At 60.8% G+C, this 21,717-nt stretch overlaps 1 protein-coding gene across 1 annotated transcript; it reads left to right on the forward strand.

Annotated features, from left to right (window-relative positions):
* Window positions 1-19,622: 19,622 nt before the first annotated feature.
* LOC103636509 (probable inactive receptor kinase At5g58300) lies at window positions 19,623-21,717 on the forward strand. The gene is made up of 4 exons (XM_020542724.1): window positions 19,623-20,061; window positions 21,089-21,350; window positions 21,481-21,515; window positions 21,651-21,717. The coding sequence occupies exons 1-4, from the start codon at window positions 19,932-19,934 to the stop codon at window positions 21,656-21,658; spliced, it is 435 nt and encodes a 144-aa protein (XP_020398313.1). The 5' UTR covers window positions 19,623-19,931; the 3' UTR covers window positions 21,659-21,717.

The raw sequence follows: 21,717 nt of genomic DNA on the forward strand, positions 1-21,717 counted from the left end.
TTCCTTGTCTTGACTACGATGTCATCGACGTAGGCCTCGACTTTGCGACCGATGTGTTCGCCGAACACATGGTTCATGCACCGCTGGTACGTCGCGCCCGCATTCCTCAAACCGAACGACATGGTGACATAGCAGTACATGCCGAACGGCGTGATGAAAGAAGTCGCGAGCTAGTCGGACTCTTTCATCTGGATCTGGTGATACCCTGAGTAGGCATCGAGGAAGGACAGGGTTTCGCACCCAGCGGTGGAATCCACGATTTGATCGATGCGAGGCAGAGGGTAGGGAACCTTCGGACATGCTTTGTTGAGACCAGTGTAGTCTACACACATCCGCCATTTCCCCCCTTTCTTCCTCACAAGCACAGGGTTGGCAAGCCATTCGGGATGGAATACCTCTTTGATGAACCCTGCTGCCATTAGCTTGTGGATCTCTTCGCCAATCACTCTGCGCTTCTCCTCGTCGAATCGGCGCAGAGACTGCCTGACGGGTCGGGCTTCGGCCCGAATATCCAGCGAGTGCTCGGCGACATCCCTCGGTATGCCGGGCATGTCCGAGGGACTCCACGCAAAGACATCGGCGTTTGCGCGGAGAAAGTCGACGAGCACTGCTTCCTATTTGGGGTCGAGCCCGGAACCGATCCGGACCTGCTTGGTGGTGTCGCCACTGGGGTCAAGAGGGACGGCCTTAACCGTCTCTGCTGGCTCGAAGTTGCCGGCATGGCGCTTCACGTCTGGCACCTCCTTGGAGAGGTTCTCCAGGTCGGCGATGAGGGCCTCGGACTCGGCGAGGGCCTCGGCGTACTCCACGCACTCCACGTCGCATTCGAACGCGTGTTTGTACGTGGGGCCGACGGTGATGACCCCGTTGGGGCCCGGCATCTTGAGCTTCAGGTAGGTGTAGTTGGGGACGGCCATGAACTTCGCGTAGCATGGCCTCCCTAGTACGTCGTGGTAGGTTCCTCGGAACCCGACCACCTCGAACGTCAGGGTCTCCCTTCGGAAGTTGGAGGGCGTCCCGAAGCAGACGGGGAGGTCGAGTCGCCCGAGGGGCTGGACGCGCTTCCCAGGGATGATCCCGTGGAAGGGCGCAGCGCCTGCTCGGACGGAGGACAGATCGACGCGCAGGAGCTTGAGGGTCTCGGCGTAGATGATGTTGAGGCAGCTGCCCCCATCCATCAGGACCTTGGTGAGCCTGACATTGCTGACAACGGGGTCGACGACGAGCGGGTATTTCCCCGGGCTCGGCACATGGTCGGGGTGGTCGGCCTGGTCGAAGGTGATGGGCTTGTCGGACCAGTCTAGGTAGACTGGCGCCGCCACCTTCACCGAGCAGACCTCCCGGCGCTCTTGCTTGCGATGCCGAGCCGAGGCATTCGCCGCATGCCCTCCATAGATCATGAAGCAGTCGCGGACCTCGGGGAACTCTCCTGCTTGGTGATCTTCGTTCTTGTCGTCGTCGCGGGCCCTGCCACCCTCGGCGGGTGGCCCGACCCTGTGGAAGTGACGCCGAAGCATAACGCACTCCTCGAGGGTGTGCTTGACGGGCCCCTGTTGGTAGGGGCACGGCTCCTTAAGCATCTTGTCGAAGAGGTTTGCACCTCCGGGGGGCTTCCGAGGGTTCTTGTACTCGGCGGCGGCGACAAGGTCCGCGTCAGCGGCGTCGCGTTTCGATTGCGACTTCTTCTTGCCTTTCTTCTTGGCGCCGCGCGGAGCAGACGCCTCGGGAGCCTCTTCCGATGGGCGGCCCTGGGGCTGCTTGTCCTTTCGGAAGATAGCCTCGACCGCCTCCTGGCCAGAGGCGAACTTGGTGGTGATGTCCATCAGCTCGCTCGCCCTGGTGGGGGTCTTGCGACCCAGCTTGCTCACCAGGTCGCGGCAAGTGGTGCCGGCGAGGAACGCGCCGATGACATCCGAGTCGGTGATGTTGGGCAGCTCGGTGCACTGCTTCGAGAATCGCCGGATGTAGTCCCGGAGCGACTCCCCCGGCTGTTGCCGGCAGCTTCGAAGGTCCCAGGAATTCCCGGGGCGCACGTATGTGCCCTGGAAATTGCCAGCGAAGGCTTGGACCAAGTCGTCCCAGTTGGAGATCTGCCCCGGAGGCAGGTGCTCCAACCAGGCGCGAGCAGTGTCGGAGAGGAACAGGGGGAGGTTACGGATGATGAGGTTGTCGTCGTCCGTCCCACCCAGTTGGCAGGCAAGGCGGTAGTCCGCGAGCCACAGTTCCGGTCTCGTTTCCCCCGAGTACTTCGTGATAGTAGTCGGGGGTCGGAACCGGGTCGGGAATGGCGCCCGTCGGATGGCCCGACTGAAGGCCTGCGGACCGGGTGGTTCGGGCGAGGGACTCCGATCCTCCCCGCTGTCGTAGCGCCCCCCACGCCTGGGGTGGTAGCCTCGGCACACCCTTTCGTCGAGGTGGGCCCGACGGTCGCGTCGATGGTGCTCGTTGCCGAGGTGGCCCGGGGCCGCAGGCGCGGTGTTGCGCGTGCGCCCGGTGTAGACCGAGGCTTCCCGCATGAATCGGGAAGCCGCGACATGAGGTTCCGAGGGATATCCTTGCCTTCGGGAGGCAGTGCTCTCGGCCCGTCGGGCCGCAGCGCCTTCCAGGAGATTCTTGAGCTCTCCCTGGATTCGCCGACCCTCGGTGGTTGATGGCTCCGGCATCGCGCGGAGGAGCATCGCTGCGGCTGCCAGGTTCTGACCAACCCCGCTGGATGCGGGCGACGGCCTGACCCTGACATCGTTGGCGACGCGGTGCTGGAGACCTTGGGGCAGGTGACGTATTTCTCCGGCCAGGGGTTGGCCCGCCCATACCTGCCCGACGTCCCGACTGATCGGCTCAAGCGCTCCTGTTCCCTCGTTGAGCCTGGCCTGCGCCTCGCGGACTTGCTCGAGTTGTGGGTCGTAACCCCCCGCCAGAGCGGGGACCACAGCTAGCTCCCGTGGGATGTCGGCGCGAGGCACCGGCCTAGGAAGATCACCGTCCTCCGGCATGCCGAGATGGTTGCCTTCGGAGGGATCCCCTAGCTCGATGTGGAAACATTCGCGGCTTGGGCCGCAGCTCTCGTCGCCAAGGCTGCGGCTTCCGTCGGAACAGTCGGATAGGCAGTAGTCACATGCGGTCATGAAGTCCCGCATGGCACTGGGGTTGCCAAGTCCGGAGAAATCCCAACAGACGCTGGGGTCGTCATCTTCCTCGGACCCAGAGGGCCCGTAGGTCGAGACATCCGTCAGCCGGTCCCAAGGCGACCGTATACGAAACCCCAGTGGGGTTGCACTCGCCTCAATGAGAGCGCCCGCCAAAGCGAGGTCGTTTGGCGGGTTGAGGCCGAGTCAAAATGACGTAAGATGGGAGTTAGTCGGTACCTTTTGGTCGATGAGGAGCGACGTAGTCACATCGGGGACTGGTTGCACCGTCATCTCAGGTACGAGGGCGACGTCCTGCAGGCTTTCCGCGAGCGCGCCGGCGTCGTCTTCTTGCTCGGGGTCAGCGTGTCACGGGGGGACGGCGCTTGCCTTCGTCTTGAACGCGAGGTCGACGTCCGGCGTGCCTTCCGTCGGGGCGTCGGGGGCGTCGATTCGCTCGACGGCCAACGAAGCGCGGCCTCCCGCTTGGCCTTGATGGCCCCGCCTTCTCCTCCGTTGGCGGGGCAGAGAACGGAGCGAGCTCGAATGCTGCTCTTCCACCACGCGGGGAAGAGGTCGTCGATTCCGCCGCCGGTGGGCGGGTTGTCGGCCGCCATTGTCGTTGTCGCGCGGCGGTGGAAGAAGTATCATGTCGTAGCTGCCGTCGAAGGACATGAACTCAAGAGTCCCGAAACGAAGCACCGCCCCGGGCCGGAGAGGTTGCTGGAGACTGCCCATCTGGAGCTTGACGGGGAGCTGTTCGTCAGCACGCAGCAGGCCCCTACCTGGCGCGCCAACTGTCGGCGTTTCGAGACAGGGGGGTCCCAAAGCCGACGAGTGAGTGTGCTGCGTGCCCCAGCCCAGATGGGTCGAGCGCGTGGGCGAGCGCGAAGGGGGGAGAGGCGAGGTGGCCGGAGTCGAGCGTGAGAGAGGTGGAAGTCCCGCGGCCTTCGTGTTCGTCCCGCGCCCAGGTCGGGTGCGCTTGTAGTAGGGGGGTTACAAGCGTCCACGCGGGTGAGGGAAGCGAGCGGCCCCAAGAGAGCGCCTATCCCGTCCTCGGTCCCGCGCGGCCAACCTTCTCTAAGAAGGCCCTGGTCCTCCCTTTTATAGTCATAAGGAGAGGATCCAGGTGTACAATGGGGGGTGTAGCAGAGTGCTACGTGTCTAGCGGAGAGAGAGCTAGCGCCCTAGGTACATGCCAATGTGGCAGCCGGAGAGGTCTTGGCACCTTGCTGGCGTGATGTCGTGGCTGTCGGAGGTGCGACGGAGCCTGGCGGAGGGACAGCTGTTGGAGCGGTCGAGTCCTTGCTGACGTCGCCCTGCTTCCGTAAGAGAGCTGGGGGCCGCCGTCGTCACAGAGCTTGTGGAGCGCCATCATTGCCCATCCGGCGGGGCTGGCCGGATGGGACGCCGGTCTTGTTCTCCGTGACCCGAGTCGATTCGGGGTAGGACGATGATGGTGCTTCCTGTTGACGTGGCGGGTCTGTGCCCTAGGCAGGGTGACGTGGGGGCTCCTCCGAAGCCGAGGTTGAGTCTGTCTTCTGTTGCCGAGGCCGAGTCCGAGCCATGGGGTCGGGCGAGGCGGAGGTCGTTCGGCCGAGGCCAGGGCGGTGTCCGAGCCCTGGGGTCGGGCGAGGCGGAGTTTCGTCGTCTTCCGGGTCTTAGCCCGAGTCCGAGCCCTGGGGTCGGGTGGAGCGGAGTTCGCCGTCTTCCGGGTCTTAGCCCGAGTCCGAGCCCTGGGGTCGGGTGGAGCGGAGTTCGCCGTCTTCCGGGTCTTAGCCCGAGTCCGAGCCCTGGGGTCGGGCGGAGCGGAGTTCGCCGTCTTCCGGGTCTTAGCCCGAGTCCGAGCCCTGGGGTCGGGCGGAGCGGAGTTCGCCGTCTTCCGGGTCTTAGCCCGAGTCCGAGCCCTGGGGTCGGGCGGAGCGGAGTTCGCCGTCTTCCGGGTCTTAGCCCGAGTCCGAGCCCTGGGGTCGGGCAGAGCGGAGTTCGTCGTCTTCCGGGTCTTAGCCCGAGTCCGAGCCCTGGGGTCGGGCGGAGCGGAGTTCGCCGTGGCGCCTTTGGCAAGGCCTGACTGTCTGTCAGACTCACTCTGTCGAGTGGCACCGCAGTCGGAGTGGCGCAGGCGGCGCTGTCCTTCTGTCAGACTGGTCAGTGGAGCGGTGGAGTGACGGCGGTCACGTCGGCTCTGCCGGGGGGGCGCGTGTCAGGATAAATGTGTCAGGCCACCTTTGCGTTAAATGCTCCTGCAACTCGGTCAGTCGGTGTGGCGATTTAGTCAGGGTTGCTTCTGAGCGAAGCCAAGGCCTCGGGCGAGCCGGTGATGTGTCCGCCGTAAAAAGGGGGGCCTCGGGCGAGACGGAAGTCTCTCGAGGTCGGCTGCCCTTGGCCGAGGCTAGGCTCGGGTGAAGCGTGATCGAGTCACTCGTGTGGACTGATCCCTGACTTAATCGTACCCATCAGGCCTTTGCAGCTTTATGCTGATGGGGGTTACCAGCTGAGAATTAGGCGTCTTGAGGGTACCCCTAATTATGGTCCCCGACAAACATATTCTTCGAAAAAAAATTGTTGTCATTTGTACCTAGGGTATTCATCATCTCTTTAACCAGAAAACAGAAGTCTGCTTGTGTTATGCACTTAAACAGGATTACCCAATGGATGTGCATTACTTGTTCTTAATATCATATGCATATAAACTACTTCATTTGTTTCTACAGCTTAATGACTCAAATGTCAAGGAGATAAAGAGCAAGACAAAGAAGTATGTCATGGTAGTTGTGCGTCACCCTTCTCTGATAGTTTGGTCGGCATATCTTTGTTTTTTAGAAATTGTTCCCAACTCTCTAGCTATCTATGGGTGCATGTGTGTCGGGGACCATAATTAGGGGTACCCTCAAGACGCCTAATTCTCACCTGGTAACCCCCATCAGCATAAAGCTGCAAAGGCCTGATGGGTACGATTAAGTCAGGGATCAGTCCACACGAGTGACTCGATCACGCTTCACCCGAGCCTAGCCTCGGCCAAGGGCAGCCGACCTCGAGAGACTTCCGTCTCGCCCGAGGCCCCCCTTTTTACGGCGGACACATCACCGGCTCGCCCGAGGCCTTGGCTTCGCTCAGAAGCAACCCTGACTAAATCGCCACACCGACTGACCGAGTTGCAGGAGCATTTAACGCAAAGGTGGCCTGACACCTTTATCCTGACACGCGCCCCCCCGGCAGAGCCGACGTGACCGCCGTCACTCCACCGCTCCACTGACCAGTCTGACAGAAGGACAGCGCCGCCTGCGCCACTCCGACTGCGGCGCCACTCGACAGAGTGAGTCTGACAGACAGTCAGGCCTTGCCAAAGGCGCCACGGCGAACTCCGCTCCGCCCGACCCCAGGGCTCAGACTCGGGCTAAGACCCGGAAGACGGCGAACTCCGCTCCGCCCGACCCCAGGGCTCGGACTCGGGCTAAGACCCGGAAGACGGCGAACTCCGCTCCGCCCGACCCCAGGGCTCGGACTCGGGCTAAGACCCGGAAGACGGCGAACTCCGCTCCGCCCGACCCCAGGGCTCGGACTCGGGCTAAGACCCGGAAGACGGCGAACTCCGCTCCACCCGACCCCAGGGCTCGGACTCGGGCTAAGACCCGGAAGACGGCGAACTCCGCTCCACCCGACCCCAGGGCTCGGACTCGGGCTAAGACCCGGAAGACGACGAAACTCCGCCTCGCCCGACCCCAGGGCTCGGACTCCGCCCTGGCCTCGGCCGAACGACCTCCGCCTCGCCCGACCCCATGGCTCGGACTCGGCCTCGGCAACAGAAGACAGACTCAACCTCGGCTTCAGAGGAGCCCCCACGTCACCCTGCCTAGGGCACAGACCCGCCACGTCAACAGGAAGCGCCATCATCGTCCTACCCCGAATCGACTCGGGTCACGGAGAACAAGACCGGCGTCCCATCCGGCCAGCCCCGCCGGATGGGCAATGATGGCGCTCCACAAGCTCTGTGACGACGGTGGCCCCCAGCTCTCTTACGGAAGCAGGGCGACGTCAGCAAGGACTCGACCGCTCCAACAGCTGTCCCTCCGCCAGGCTCCGTCGCACCTCCGACAGCCACGACATCACGCCAGCAAGGTGCCAAGACCTCTCCGGCTGCCACATTGGCATGTACCTAGGGCGCTAGCTCTCTCTCCGCTAGACACGTAGCACTCTGCTACACCCCCCATTGTACACCTGGATCCTCTCCTTACGACTATAAAAGGGAGGACCAGGGCCTTCTTAGAGAAGGTTGGCCGCGCGGGACCGAGGACGGGACATGCGCTCTCTTGGGGCCGCTCGCTTCCCTCACCCGCGTGGACGCTTGTAACCCCCCTACTACAAGCGCACCCGACCTGGGCGCGGGACGAACACGAAGGCCGCGGGACTTCCACCTCTCTCACGCTCGACTCCGGCCACCTCGCCTCTCCCCCCTTCGCGCTCGCCCACGCGCTCGACCCATCTGGGCTGGGGCACGCAGCACACTCACTCGTCGGCTTTGGGACCCCCCTGTCTCGAAACGCCGACAGTTGGCGCGCCAGGTAGGGGCCTGCTGCGTGCTGACGAACAGCTCCCCGTCAAGCTCCAGATGGGCAGTCTCCAGCAACCTCTCCGGCCCGGGGCGGTGCTTCGTTTCGGGACTCTTGAGTTCATGTCCTTCGACGGCAGCTACGACATGATACTTCTTCCACCGCCGCGCGACAACGACAATGGTGGCCGACAACCCGCCCGCCGGCGGCGGAATCGACGACATCTTCCCCGCGTGGTGGAAGAGCAACATTCGAGCTCGCTCCGTTCTCTCCCCCGCCAACGGAGGAGGAGGGGGGGCCATCAAGGCCAAGCGGGAGGCCGCGCTTCGTTGGCCGTCGAGCGAATCGACGCCCCCGACGCCCCGACGGAAGGCACGCCAGACGTCGACCTCGCGTTCAAGACGAAGGCAAGCGCCGTCCCCCCGCGACACGCTGACCCCGAGCAAGAAGACGACGCCGGCGCGCTCGCGGAAAGCCTGCAGGACGTCGCCCTCGTACCTGAGATGACGGTGCAACCAGTCCCCGATGTGACTACGTCGCTCCTCGTCGACCAAAAGGTACCGACTAACTCCCATCTTACGTCATTTCGACTCGGCCTCAACCCGCCAAACGACCTCGCTTTGGCGGGCGCTCTCATTGAGGCGAGTGCAACCCCACTGGGGTTTCATATACGGTCGCCTTGGGACCGGCTGACGGACGTCTCGACCTACGGGCCCTCTGGGTCCGAGGAACATGACGACCCCAGCGTCTGTTGGGATTTCTCCGGACTTGGCAACCCCAGTGCCATGCGGGACTTCATGACCGCATGTGACTACTGCCTATCCGACTGTTCCGACGGAAGCCGCAGCCTTGGCGACGAGAGCTGCGGCCCAAGCCGCGAATGTTTCCACATCGAGCTAGGGGATCCCTCCGAAGGCAACCATCTCGGCATGCCGGAGGACGGTGATCTTCCTAGGCCGGTGCCTCACGCCGACATCCCACGGGAGCTAGCTGTGGTCCCCGCTCCGGCGGGGGGTTACGACCCACAACTCGAGCAAGTCCGCGAGGCGCAGGCCAGGCTCAACGAGGGAACAGGAGCGCTTGAGCCGATCCGTCGGGACGTCGGGCAGGTATGGGCGGGCCAACCCCTGGCCGGAGAAATACGTCACCTGCCCCAAGGTCTCCAGCACCGCGTCGCCAACGATGTCAGGGTCAGGCCGCCGCCCGCATCCAGCGGGGTTGGTCAGAACCTGGCAGCCGCAGCGATGCTCCTCCGCGCGATGCCGGAGCCATCAACCACCGAGGGTCGGCGAATCCAGGGAGAGCTCAAGAATCTCCTGGAAGGCGCTGCGGCCCGACGGGCCGAGAGCACTGCCTCCCGAAGGCAAGGATATCCCTCGGAACCTCATGCCGCGGTTTCCCGATTCATGCGGGAAGCCTCGGTCTACACCGGGCGCACGCGCAACACCGCGCCTGCGGCCCCGGGCCACCTCGGCAACGAGCACCATCGACGCGACCGTCGGGCCCACCTCGACGAAAGGGTGCGCCGAGGCTACCACCCCAGGCGTGGGGGGCGCTACGACAGCGGGGAGGATCGGAGTCCCTCGCCCGAACCACCCGGTCCGCAGGCCTTCAGTCGAGCCATCCGACGGGCGCCATTCCCGACCCGGTTCCGACCCCCGACTACTATCACGAAGTACTCGGGGGAAACGAGACCGGAACTGTGGCTCGCGGACTACCGCCTTGCCTGCCAACTGGGTGGGACGGACGACGACAACCTCATCATCCGTAACCTCCCCCTGTTCCTCTCCGACACTGCTCGCGCCTGGTTGGAGCACCTGCCTCCGGGGCAGATCTCCAACTGGGACGACTTGGTCCAAGCCTTCGCTGGCAATTTCCAGGGCACATACGTGCGCCCCGGGAATTCCTGGGACCTTCGAAGCTGCCGGCAACAGCCGGGGGAGTCGCTCCGGGACTACATCCGGCGATTCTCGAAGCAGCGCACCGAGCTGCCCAACATCACCGACTCGGATGTCATCGGCGCGTTCCTCGCTGGCACCACTTGCCGCGACCTGGTGAGCAAGCTGGGTCGCAAGACCCCCACTAGGGCGAGCGAGCTGATGGACATCGCCACCAAGTTCGCCTCTGGCCAGGAGGCGGTCGAGGCTATCTTCCGAAAGGACAAGCAGCCCCAGGGCCGCCCATCGGAAGAGGCTCCCGAGGCGTCTGCTCCGCGTGGCGCCAAGAAGAAAGGCAAGAAGAAGTCGCAATCGAAACGCGACGCCGCTGACGCGGACCTTGTCGCCGCCGCCGAGTACAAGAACCCTCGGAAGCCCCCCGGAGGTGCAAACCTCTTCGACAAGATGCTCAAGGAGCCGTGCCCCTACCATCAGGGGCCCGTCAAGCACACCCTCGAGGAGTGCGTTATGCTTCGGCGTCACTTCCACAGGGCCGGGCCACCCGCCGAGGGTGGCAGGGCCCGCGACGACGACAAGAACGAAGATCACCAAGCAGGAGAGTTCCCCGAGGTCTGCGATTGCTTCATGATCTATGGAGGGCATGCGGCGAATGCCTCGGCTCGGCATCGCAAGCAAGAGCGCCGGGAGGTCTGCTCGGTGAAGGTGGCGGCGCCAGTCTACCTAGACTGGTCCGACAAGCCCATCACCTTCGACCAGGCCGACCACCCCGACCATGTGCCGAGCCCGGGGAAATACCCGCTCGTCGTCGACCCCGTTGTCGGCAATGTCAGGCTCACCAAGGTCCTGATGGATGGGGGCAGCTGCCTCAACATCATCTACGCCGAGACCCTCAAGCTCCTGCGCGTCGATCTGTCCTCCGTCCGAGCAGGCGCTGCGCCCTTCCACGGGATCATCCCTGGGAAGCACGTCCAGCCCCTCGGGCGACTCGACCTCCCCGTCTGCTTCGGGACGCCCTCCAACTTCCGAAGGGAGACCCTGACGTTCGAGGTGGTCGGGTTCCGAGGAACCTACCACGCCGTACTAGGGAGGCCATGCTACGCGAAGTTCATGGCCGTCCCCAACTACACCTACCTGAAGCTCAAGATGCCGGGCCCCAACGGGGTCATCACCGTCGGCCCCACGTACAAACACGCGTTCGAATGCGACGTGGAGTGCGTGGAGTACGCCGAGGCCCTCGCCGAGTCCGAGGCCCTCATCGCCGACCTGGAGAACCTCTCCAAGGAGGTGCCAGACGTGAAGCGCCATGCCGGCAACTTCGAGCCAGCAGAGACGGTTAAGGCCGTCCCTCTTGACCCCAGTGGCGACACCACCAAGCAGGTCCGGATCGGTTCCGGGCTCGACCCCAAATAGGAAGCAGTGCTCGTCGACTTTCTCCGCGCAAATGCCGACGTCTTTGCGTGGAGTCCCTCGGACATGCCCGGCATACCGAGGGATGTCACCGAGCACTCGCTGGATATTCGGGCCGAAGCCCGACCCGTCAGGCAGTCTCTGCGCCGATTCGACGAGGAGAAGCGCAGAGTGATTGGCGAAGAGATCCACAAGCTAATGGCAGCAGGGTTCATCAAAGAGGTATTCCATCCCGAATGGCTTGCCAACCCTGTGCTTGTGAGGAAGAAAGGGGGGAAATGGCGGATGTGTGTAGACTACACTGGTCTCAACAAAGCATGTCCGAAGGTTCCCTACCCTCTGCCTCGCATCGATCAAATCGTGGATTCCACCGCTGGGTGCGAAACCCTGTCCTTCCTCGATGCCTACTCAGGGTATCACCAGATCCGGATGAAAGAGTCCGACCAGCTCGCGACTTCTTTCATCACGCCGTTCGGCATGTACTGCTATGTCACCATGCCGTTCGGTTTGAGGAATGCGGGCGCGACGTACCAGCGGTGCATGAACCATGTGTTCGGCGAACACATCGGTCGCACAGTCGAGGCCTACGTCGATGACATCGTAGTCAAGACAAGGAAGGCTTCCGACCTCCTCTCTGACCTTGAAGTGACATTCCGATGTCTCAAGGCGAAAGGAGTCAAGCTCAATCCTGAGAAGTGTGTCTTCGGGGTGCCCCGAGGCATGCTCCTAGGGTTCATCGTCTCCGAGCGAGGCATCGAAGCCAACCCGGAGAAGATCGCGGCCATCACCAGCATGGGGCCCATCAAGGACTTAAAAGGTGTACAGAGGGTCATGGGATGCCTCGCGGCCCTGAGCCGCTTCATCTCACGCCTCGGCGAAAGAGGTCTGCCTCTGTACCGCCTCTTAAGGAAGGCCGAGTGTTTCGCTTGGACCCCTGAGGCCGAGGAAGCCCTCAGCAACCTGAAGGCGCTCCTTACGAAGGCGCCTGTCTTGGTGCCCCCGGCGGATGGAGAAGCCCTCTTGGTCTACGTCGCCGCGACCACTCAGGTGGTTAGCGCCGCGATTGTGGTCGAGAGGCAAGAGGAAGGGCATGCATTGCCCGTTCAGAGGTCGGTCTACTTCGTCAGCGAAGTGCTGTCCGAGACCAAGATCCGCTACCCACAAGTTCAAAAGCTGCTATATGCTGTGATCCTGACAAGGCGGAAGCTGCGACACTACTTCGAGTCTCATCCGGTAACTGTGGTGTCATCCTTCCCCCTGGCGGAGATCATCCAGTGCCGAGAGGCCTCGGGCAGGATCGCAAAGTGGGCGGCGGAAATCATGGGCGAAACGATCTCGTTCGCCCCTCGGAAGGCCATCAAGTCCCAGGTGTTGGCGGACTTCGTGGCCGAATGGGTTGACACCCAGTTGCCGACGGCTCCGATCCAACCGGAGCTCTGGACCATGTTTTTCGACGGGTCGCTGATGAAGACAGGAGCCGGCGCGGGCCTGCTCTTCATCTCGCCCCTTGGAAAGCACCTGCGCTACGTGCTGCGCCTCCATTTCCCGGCGTCCAACAATGTGGCCGAGTACGAAGCTCTGGTCAACGGGTTGCGGATCGCCATCGAGCTAGGGGTCAGACGCCTCGACGCCCGCGGCGATTCGCAGCTCGTCATCGACCAAGTCATGAAGAACTCCCACTGCCGCGACCCGAAGATGGAGGCCTACTGCGACGAGGTTCAGCGCCTGGAAGACAAGTTCTTCGGGCTCGAGCTCAACCACATCGCTCGGCGCTACAACGCAACCGCAGACGAGCTGGCTAAAATAGCCTCGGGGCGAACGACGGTCCCCCCGGACGTCTTCTCCCGGGATCTGCATCGACCCTCTATCAAGATCGACGACGCGCCCGAGCCCGAGGCACCCTCGGCTCAGCCCGAGGTACCCTCGGCCCCCGAGGGCGAGGCACTGGACGTCGAGGAAGAGCAGAGCGGGGCCACGCCTAATCGAGATTGGCAGGCCCCGTACCTGCAATATCTCCGTCGAGGAGAGCTACCCCCGACCAAGTCGAGGCTCGGCGGGTAGCGCGACGCGCCAAGTCGTTCGTCTTGCTGGGCGATGAAGAGGAGCTCTACCATCGCAGCCCCTCGGGCATCCTCCAGCGATGCATCTCCATCGCCGAAGGTCGGGAACTGCTGCAAGAAATACACTCGGGGGCTTGCGGCCACCACGCGGCGCCCCGAGCCCTTGTCGGGAATGCTTTCCGGCAAGGCTTCTACTGGCCAACGGCGGTGGCTGACGCCACTAGAATTGTCCGCACCTGCGAAGGGTGCCAATTCTATGCGAAGCAGACCCACCTGCCCGCTCAGGCTCTGCAGACGATACCCATCACCTGGCCCTTCGCCGTATGGGGTCTGGACCTCGTCGGTCCCTTGCAGAAGGCGCCCGGGGGCTACACGCACCTGCTGGTCGCCATCGACAAATTCTCCAAGTGGATCGAGGTCCGACCTCTGAACAGCATCAGGTCCGAGCAGGCGGTGGCGTTCTTCACCAACATCATCCATCGCTTCGGGGTCCCGAACTCCATCATCACCGACAACGGCACCCAGTTCACCGGCAAAAAATTCTTGGATTTTTGCGAGGATCACCATATCCGGGTGGACTGGGCCGCCGTGGCTCATCCCATGTCGAATGGGCAAGTAGAGCGTGCCAACGGCATGATTCTACAAGGGCTCAAGCCTCGGATCTACAACGACCTCAACAAGTTCGGCAAGCGGTGGATGAAGGAACTCCCCTCGGTGGTCTAGAGCCTAAGGACGACGCCGAGTCGTGCCACGGGTTTCACGCCGTTTTTCCTGGTCTACGGGGCTGAAGCTATCTTGCCCACTGACGTGGAATACGGCTCCCCGAGGACGAGGGCCTACACCGATCAAAGCAACCAAGCTAGCCGAGAAGAATCGCTGGACCAGCTGGAGGAGGCTCGGGACAGGGCCTTACTACACTCGGCGCGGTACCAGCAGTCCCTGCAACGCTACCACGCCCGAGGGGTCCGGTCCCGGGACCTCCAGGTGGGCGATCTGGTGCTTCGGCTGCGGCAAGACGCCCGAGGGAGGCACAAGCTCACGCCCCCCTGGGAAGGGCCATTCGTCATCGCCAAAATTCTGAAGCCCGGAACATACAAGCTGGCCAACAATCAAGGCGAGATCTACGGCAACGCTTGGAACATCAAACAGCTACGTCGCTTCTACCCTTAAGATGTTTCCAAGTTGTTCATATACCTCGCACCTACGCAAAGTTTAGTCGTCAAGGAAGGGTCGACCTAGCCTCGGCAAAGCCCGACCCTCCCTCGGGGGCTAAAAGGGGGGAGACCCCCTCTGCGTCGAATTTTTCCTCGAAAAAGGATCTCTTTTTAGCAGGATTACTTTCGTGCTTCTTGACTACTTCGGAAAGCGGATCCTGGAAACGACGGAGTACACGTAAGCAGCCAAGGTTGACCGAGCCGAGGGACTCCTACGCCTCCGGGATACGGATACCTCACTCATCACCTTCTGCGATAAGTAACTCGCGCTCGGATAAAGCGACTCCGTGGACCGAACAAGTCTTCACGTTCGGAAGCTCTCCTGCCGAAGCAGTCCTTCAAGCTTTCTCGACTAAGTCGGGGACAGGGCCTCATGGACGGGTGAAAGTACGCGTAAGCGGCAAGGCCGACCGAGCCGAGGGATTCCCACGCCTCTGGGATACGGATACCTCACTCGTCCCTTCCGCGAGAAGCAACTCTCGCTCACACAAACATCCCTGTTACCGACAGAGTCCAGATGCTCGAAACAAGAGGAAAAAAGACGCAGCTTCGCAAGCACGGCGAGGGTGTGTTTTCTAGCCTCGGCGGCCGCAGAAGGCACACGCTACAAGACGATCTGATCCTGCAGGCTCGGGTCTTCACGCTGAAGGGAGCCGTAGCACCCTCGGCATCAACGACGTCTTCAGCAAAGTCCGACCCAGCCTCGGACGGCGACGCGGTCTAGGGACTCCTCCGGGAATCCGGCCCGAGCAGGCGGCTCGGCCGGTTACCCCTGGGGCCTCGGCCAACCGGCTTCCAAGGGCGCCAGCCCGACCCGAGGCCTCGGCTGATCGACTTTGGCGTCGGCTCCGCTGACGGACAACACGGCTAGGCTCCGGCCAACCAGGTTCCCATTCTCGAGCCAACTCCGCCTCTGTTCATACTGATATCGCTACCCCTGGCCTCGGCTCATCGAAGGGCGGCCGAGGGGTCTCTTTAACTAAGCTAGAGGAGCCCCAGACAACAAGACCGATCGGGCCGAGGGATTCCTACGCCTCCGGGATACGGATACCTCACTCGTCACCTTGACACGGGGCGACTCATGCTTGGTAAAGCGGTTCAGATAATCAACAGGCGAGACTTAGTGCTCGAAAATGAGGAAAAAACACGGCTCCGTGCCGAAATTACATACATGTTCAGGCCCCGACAGCCGCAATGAACAAACACACCGGCATTCAAGATGCCATTACGAACGGAACTCCGGTTCCCCCTCCGCAGGTACGAACGACCCCACTCCATGGGGAAGGCCTGCGGAGCAACAGAAGACTGACGAGCGGCTCGCCGCCGCCCGTTCTAGCCACGGACAACAACCGCTCCTCCCCCCCATCGCTGAGTGAAGGAGCGGGCCGCCGCCCACGCGGGGGCCGACCTCAACTCGGCGCACTCCCCTCCCCAGCCCTGGGAGGGGCAGAGGCCGCAGCCCGGCTCGCTTTCCCCCACCATCAAGCCGGAGGTCACCATCTCGGGTGACCGCCGGTGGAGGGGAGCAGCCGGGCTGCATGATGAAAATCCTTGAAGCCGAACGATGGCTGAGAGGTACCAACTCCCATGGAGTTGCGTTCCTCCAACGAGGAGGCAGAAAGGCGGCGGATACCCCCCATCCGGGGGCTTGGAAGATGGAAAGACACGACGCATAAGGGAGGAAGAAGACATGGTTGCCTTCTGAAAGGAGTCTCCCTCCTTTTAAAGGCAACTCTCCCTACGTGCGCCCCCAGACGCCACGGGCTGAGTCTTCTCCAACGCGCTCCAAGGCCCTCCCCTGCGACTCGGGGGCTGGGTCCCGCATGTCATGCAAACCGGCTCAGGGCAGAAGAAGCCAAACCGCCGCGCGTGGTGCGCACGACCGCCCAGCGGTTACGAGTGACCCCCCACTTTTGCCCAGACCAACGGGCGGAAGGGGCGGGCAGCCATGCAGGCGGCATGCAACCGCGCCAGGTGGACGCGCTTCTCCGACCTCTGACACGCCAGCTTGGAAGCCCAGGCCCACGCGTCAAGCAACCGGCGCGCCAGTTGCTGCATGCAAGCGACCGCACCGCCACTTGTGCCACCGTCGCGCCTCTTCGGTTGCGGAGCCTATGCCGCGACTCGAGGCGACCCGGCGCGCAACCCAGCAGCGCCAGCCTGGCGCGTTGGTCAAAGCGACCGAAAGTGGGCCGGCAGTAATGGCGGTGGCAGGCGGGCGGGCGCAGCAGACACGTCGTCAGCCAGGCTCACGTCTCATCCTAGGACAGCAAGAGAGCCTCCTCCCACGGCGTGAAGACGGTGCACCCGTGACCCGTTCCTCGAACGGATCGCGCACGCGCAACGGCCGCCTCGCCAACCACTCGCCCCGTCGCATTAACTCCGCGGCGGGACACGCGGCGCCTCTGGCGGGAGAAGCGCGCGACGCTTCGCCTTCGCCGTAATAACCGCGTCAAAAAGAGGTACGCCACGTCGTTCGATTTCGTATCCTTTTCCTTTTTCCTCTTTCTCTATCTCTTGCAACAGGGACCGGGAAAGGGGGATACCCCGAAAAGGATCCTTTTCCGTGAAGGAACCGGGCTCCGAGCCCCCCCTACTGATCAGGGGTTCGAAGACTGGCCCTCCGAAGGGTTCAACAGTCGCCTCAGATCGCGTGGGCCCGACACCCACTACTGGTCAGGGGTTTGAAGGCCAGCCCCCCGAAGGGTTCCATGGCCGCCTCAGGCTACTCGGGCTCCGCGCCCATTACTGATCAGGGGTTCGAAGGCTGGCCCCCGAAGGGTTCACAGTCGCCTCAGACACCAAGCGAGGGATGACCAGGGGTACGTTCGATACATAACCGAGGCTTGGGCTGCGCTCCCGAGGTACCCTAGGACATTTCCGAGACCAGCGGAAACGATCTTGTAACGGAATCCCATCGGAGGGAGGCATCGAGCCCTCGGACCCCGTCGCCAGGGGACCGGGTCCGGCAAATCACCCGCATGTACTTTTTGGGCGTGCCTCTGGGCCCCTAGCCGACCCCCAATGAACGGGGCACGGACGCCCACTCGGATTACCCGCTTGCAGCTCACCGGAGACACCATGTTCGGTGCCCATCGAGGGTAACATGGCGCACTCCCCCCCTCCTCCTTGCGGAAAGGCGACGTAGGGGCGTATGTAAAAAGTCGAGTCTGTCCCTGATCGTCCTCTCGCCCTGTGCAGAGGCTCGGGGGCTGCTCTCGCAAAAACCGGCTCCGGCCAAACCGTTGACAGCGTCAACATACCAGCCCGAGAGCTTGGGCCCCGACCGTGCACCCGGGCTACGACCAGTTCGCATGAGGGAACGACCAGACCAGCCAAAGCATTACGCAAGGTATTAAGACCTCGAAGGAGTGTAACCACTCCTCCGAGGCCTCGGGGGCTACACCCGGCGGGTGCGCTCGCGCGCACCCACCGGAACAAAATGCAACCGAGAAAGGCTGGTCCCCTTGCAAAAAAGTGCGACGAAAGCCTCCAAGCGAGTGCTAACACTCCCTTCGAGGCTCGGGGGCTACTGTCGGGGACCATAATTAGGGGTACCCTCAAGACGCCTAATTCTCAGCTGGTAACCCCCATCAGCATAAAGCTGCAAAGGCCTGATGGGTACGATTAAGTCAGGGATCAGTCCACACGAGTGACTCGATCACGCTTCACCCGAGCCTAGCCTCGGCCAAGGGCAGCCGACCTCGAGAGACTTCCGTCTCGCCCGAGGCCCCCCTTTTTACGGCGGACACATCACCGGCTCGCCCGAGGCCTTGGCTTCGCTCAGAAGCAACCCTGACTAAATCGCCACACCGACTGACCGAGTTGCAGGAGCATTTAACGCAAAGGTGGCCTGACACCTTTATCCTGACACGCGCCCCCCCGGCAGAGCCGACGTGACCGCCGTCACTCCACCGCTCCACTGACCAGTCTGACAGAAGGACAGCGCCGCCTGCGCCACTCCGACTGCGGTGCCACTCGACAGAGTGAGTCTGACAGACAGTCAGGCCTTGCCAAAGGCGCCACGGCGAACTCCGCTCCGCCCGACCCCAGGGCTCGGACTCGGGCTAAGACCCGGAAGACGGCGAACTCCGCTCCGCCCGACCCCAGGGCTCGGACTCGGGCTAAGACCTGGAAGACGGCGAACTCCGCTCCGCCCGACCCCAGGGCTCGGACTCGGGCTAAGACCCGGAAGACGGCGAACTCCGCTCCGCCCGACCCCAGGGCTCGGACTCGGGCTAAGACCCGGAAGACGGCGAACTCCGCTCCGCCCGACCCCAGGGCTCAGACTCGGGCTAAGACCCGGAAGACGGCGAACTCCGCTCCGCCCGACCCCAGGGCTCAGACTCGGGCTAAGACCCGGAAGACGGCGAACTCCGCTCCACCCGACCCCAGGGCTCGGACTCGGGCTAAGACCCGGAAGACGACGAAACTCCGCCTCGCCCGACCCCAGGGCTCGGACTCCGCCCTGGCCTCGGCCGAACGACCTCCGCCTCGCCCGACCCCATGGCTCGGACTCGGCCTCGGCAACAGAAGACAGACTCAACCTCGGCTTCGGAGGAGCCCCCACGTCACCCTGCCTAGGGCACAGACCCGCCACGTCAACAGGAAGCGCCATCATCGTCCTACCCCGAATCGACTCGGGTCACGGAGAACAAGACCGGCGTCCCATCCGGCCAGCCCCGCCGGATGGGCAATGATGGCGCTCCACAAGCTCTGTGACGACGGCGGCCCCCAGCTCTCTTACGGAAGCAGGGCGACGTCAGCAAGGACTCGACCGCTCCAACAGCTGTCCCTCCGCCAGGCTCCGTCGCACCTCCGACAGCCACGACATCACGCCAGCAAGGTGCCAAGACCTCTCCGGCTGCCACATTGGCATGTACCTAGGGCGCTAGCTCTCTCTCCGCTAGACACGTAGCACTCTGCTACACCCCCCATTGTACACCTGGATCCTCTCCTTACGACTATAAAAGGGAGGACCAGGGCCTTCTTAGAGAAGGTTGGCCGCGCGGGACCGAGGACGGGACAGGCGCTCTCTTGGGGCCGCTCGCTTCCCTCACCCGCGTGGACGCTTGTAACCCCCCTACTACAAGCGCACCCGACCTGGGCGCGGGACGAACACGAAGGCCGCGGGACTTCCACCTCTCTCACGCTCGACTCCGGCCACCTCGCCTCTCCCCCCTTCGCGCTCGCCCACGCGCTCGACCCATCTGGGCTGGGGCACGCAGCACACTCACTCGTCGGCTTTGGGACCCCCCTGTCTCGAAACGCCGACAATGTGCTATTGCTTAGATCTGTACTTCCATATATGTGTTGATTGATATGTTAAATTTGACTCCTCATCCTCTTGGTATGTATTTTCAAAAGAAAGAAAAATGCAGAGTTTGGCGTAGGATCATCTTCATCCAAAGGAAAGGCAATTGCAGGTAAAAGGGGAGAAAAATTCAAGGGGGAATACAACAACAGTGGTATTCAAGAAGCAGAGAGAAATAAACTGTTTTTCTTTGAGGGCTCTTCATATAATTTTGATTTGGAGGATCTATTGAGGGCTTTGGCTGAAGTCCTTGGAAAAGGAAGTTATGGGACTACGTACAAAGCTGTTCTGGAGGATGGAACAACAGTGGTGGTCAAGAGATTGAAAGAAGTGGTGGTGGGAAAGAGGGAATTTGAACAGCAGATGGAGCTAATTGGGAAGGTTTGCCAACATCAGAACATTGTCCCATTGCGTGCTTACTACTACTCCAAGGATGAGAAGCTCTTGGTGTATGACTATGTCCCACTAGGTAGCCTTTGTGCTGCTTTGCATGGTATGTCCCATTCATTTCAAATAATCTGTCTGAATCATTTTACATTTTGTTACCTGTCATATTGTTAGATTGAAATTTAGTTTTCAAAATTGAAGCTATTTGCTACTTCAACTTGAAAGTATAATCCAGATGGGGGTCGCATACTTGAATTCTCAAAGTGGGGATGCTTTACATCGATTGTAGAGAACTCTCTAATTCTGGGTTATGTAAATTATAATCTTTGGTCCTTACTCCTTAGTTAATTTTTTCTGAATAAGGTATTTATTATTTGTAACGTAGACATACACTCCAGATGTACTATCTTCAGCCCTTAGTTTTTATTCTTCTGAATATAGCATAGTTTTTTACAAAGGATGTTGACATATACCTTTCTCAAATCATTTGGTATTTGGGATTCCAATAGCTGTTCTGGAGTTCCCTAGAAACAGTTAACAAGACCTGCTCTTGTAGCTAGAATTTTGGGCTTTTGAGATACTGAAATTTTCTGGCCTTTGCAGTGAATGCAAAAGAATAATTGGTGGTTTCATAGTGCTGCCTTGCTTTTCTGTTACCTACTTAATCTACAAGAACGACATGGACAGTTGGGGGTACAAGTAGCACTACATGGGTTAATGTTGTGTTGCATATTATTAATCAGGTTTAGACACATTTGGCTGATCTACTTAATCACCATGAACTGGAAACTGTGTGATTTTACTTGGAGGGTTGTAGGACTTTTGACATATTTTTGACAGAACACCTGAGTTTGCTTTCATTTCTTTTTCATTTAATTTGTCTGTATGGACATGTTCTCTTTTGCTTGGATACCACAAATTTAATTGGTTACTGAGATTTTGGGACTAGGTCACCAAATGAAAGGTGCATTTCAAGTTTTACTTCTGTGATGTTTCCACTTTTATTTTCAGTTATTTCACATGTTTTGCTAACTTATTGTCTGAAAGTCTGATTAGGCTCATTATACATATTTCTATGGAAATGAAACTGTATGGTAGTTGGTTGCAGACTAATTGTTGATTGTAAAATCCAGGTAACAAAGCTGCTGGAAGAACCCCATTGGACTGGGAGACCAGGGTGAAGATAACTCTGGGCACAACACGCGGAATGGCTTACCTTCACTCTGTGGGTAGCGGCGGGAAGTTCATTCACGGGAACATCAAGTCAAGCAACATCCTTCTCTCACAGGAACTCGGCGCCTGCGTCACCGAGTTCGGCCTTGCCCAGCTCATGTCCACGCCCCCACGTCCACCCACTACACACGGAATGGCTTACCTTCACTCCGTGTGTCTCAAGTATGAACGCTTATGCTTTTCTGGATTAATTGAAATGTCTTTCATCTTCTATGACTATGCATGTGAGCAATACTTGGTACTCGAGCATCAGAGATCATAAAGCTTGCTCCTTTTTGTCTCCATTTATCAGTCGAGGGGGAGTCACCAACGAACGACCCACAATTGGTAAGCCTCGTTATTCGACTGGATTTTTTATTTCGCCTCTAGAGAATACTTTTCATTACCTAACTGCTTTGTTCTCTTGCCATTTCTGATTCTGCTGTTATGATACTGATGGAATCCTCATTCGCCGCTGCTAAGGAGTTTGAGCAGGACTAGAGAGGAGACGTCAGTTCTTCCTCCTCCGCTCAGTGCGACCATTGTCCCT

This window comes from Zea mays, chromosome 8 (genome assembly GCF_902167145.1).
Source record: "Zea mays cultivar B73 chromosome 8, Zm-B73-REFERENCE-NAM-5.0, whole genome shotgun sequence".
In the NCBI taxonomy this organism is placed as follows: domain Eukaryota; kingdom Viridiplantae; phylum Streptophyta; class Magnoliopsida; order Poales; family Poaceae; genus Zea; species Zea mays.

What these genes read in the sequence shown, in the direction of transcription:
- LOC103636509 (XM_020542724.1), top strand. Translation starts at nt 19,932, where the DNA reads ATGGAGCTAATTGGGAAGGTTTGCCAACATCAGAACATTGTCCCATTG. An exon ending in CCTTTGTGCTGCTTTGCATG is followed by an intron (nt 20,062 to 21,088) that starts GTATGTCCCATT and finishes TGTAAAATCCAG; the next exon opens with GTAACAAAGCTGCTGGAAGA. An exon ending in CTTCACTCCGTGTGTCTCAA is followed by an intron (nt 21,351 to 21,480) that starts GTATGAACGCTT and finishes TCCATTTATCAG; the next exon opens with TCGAGGGGGAGTCACCAACG.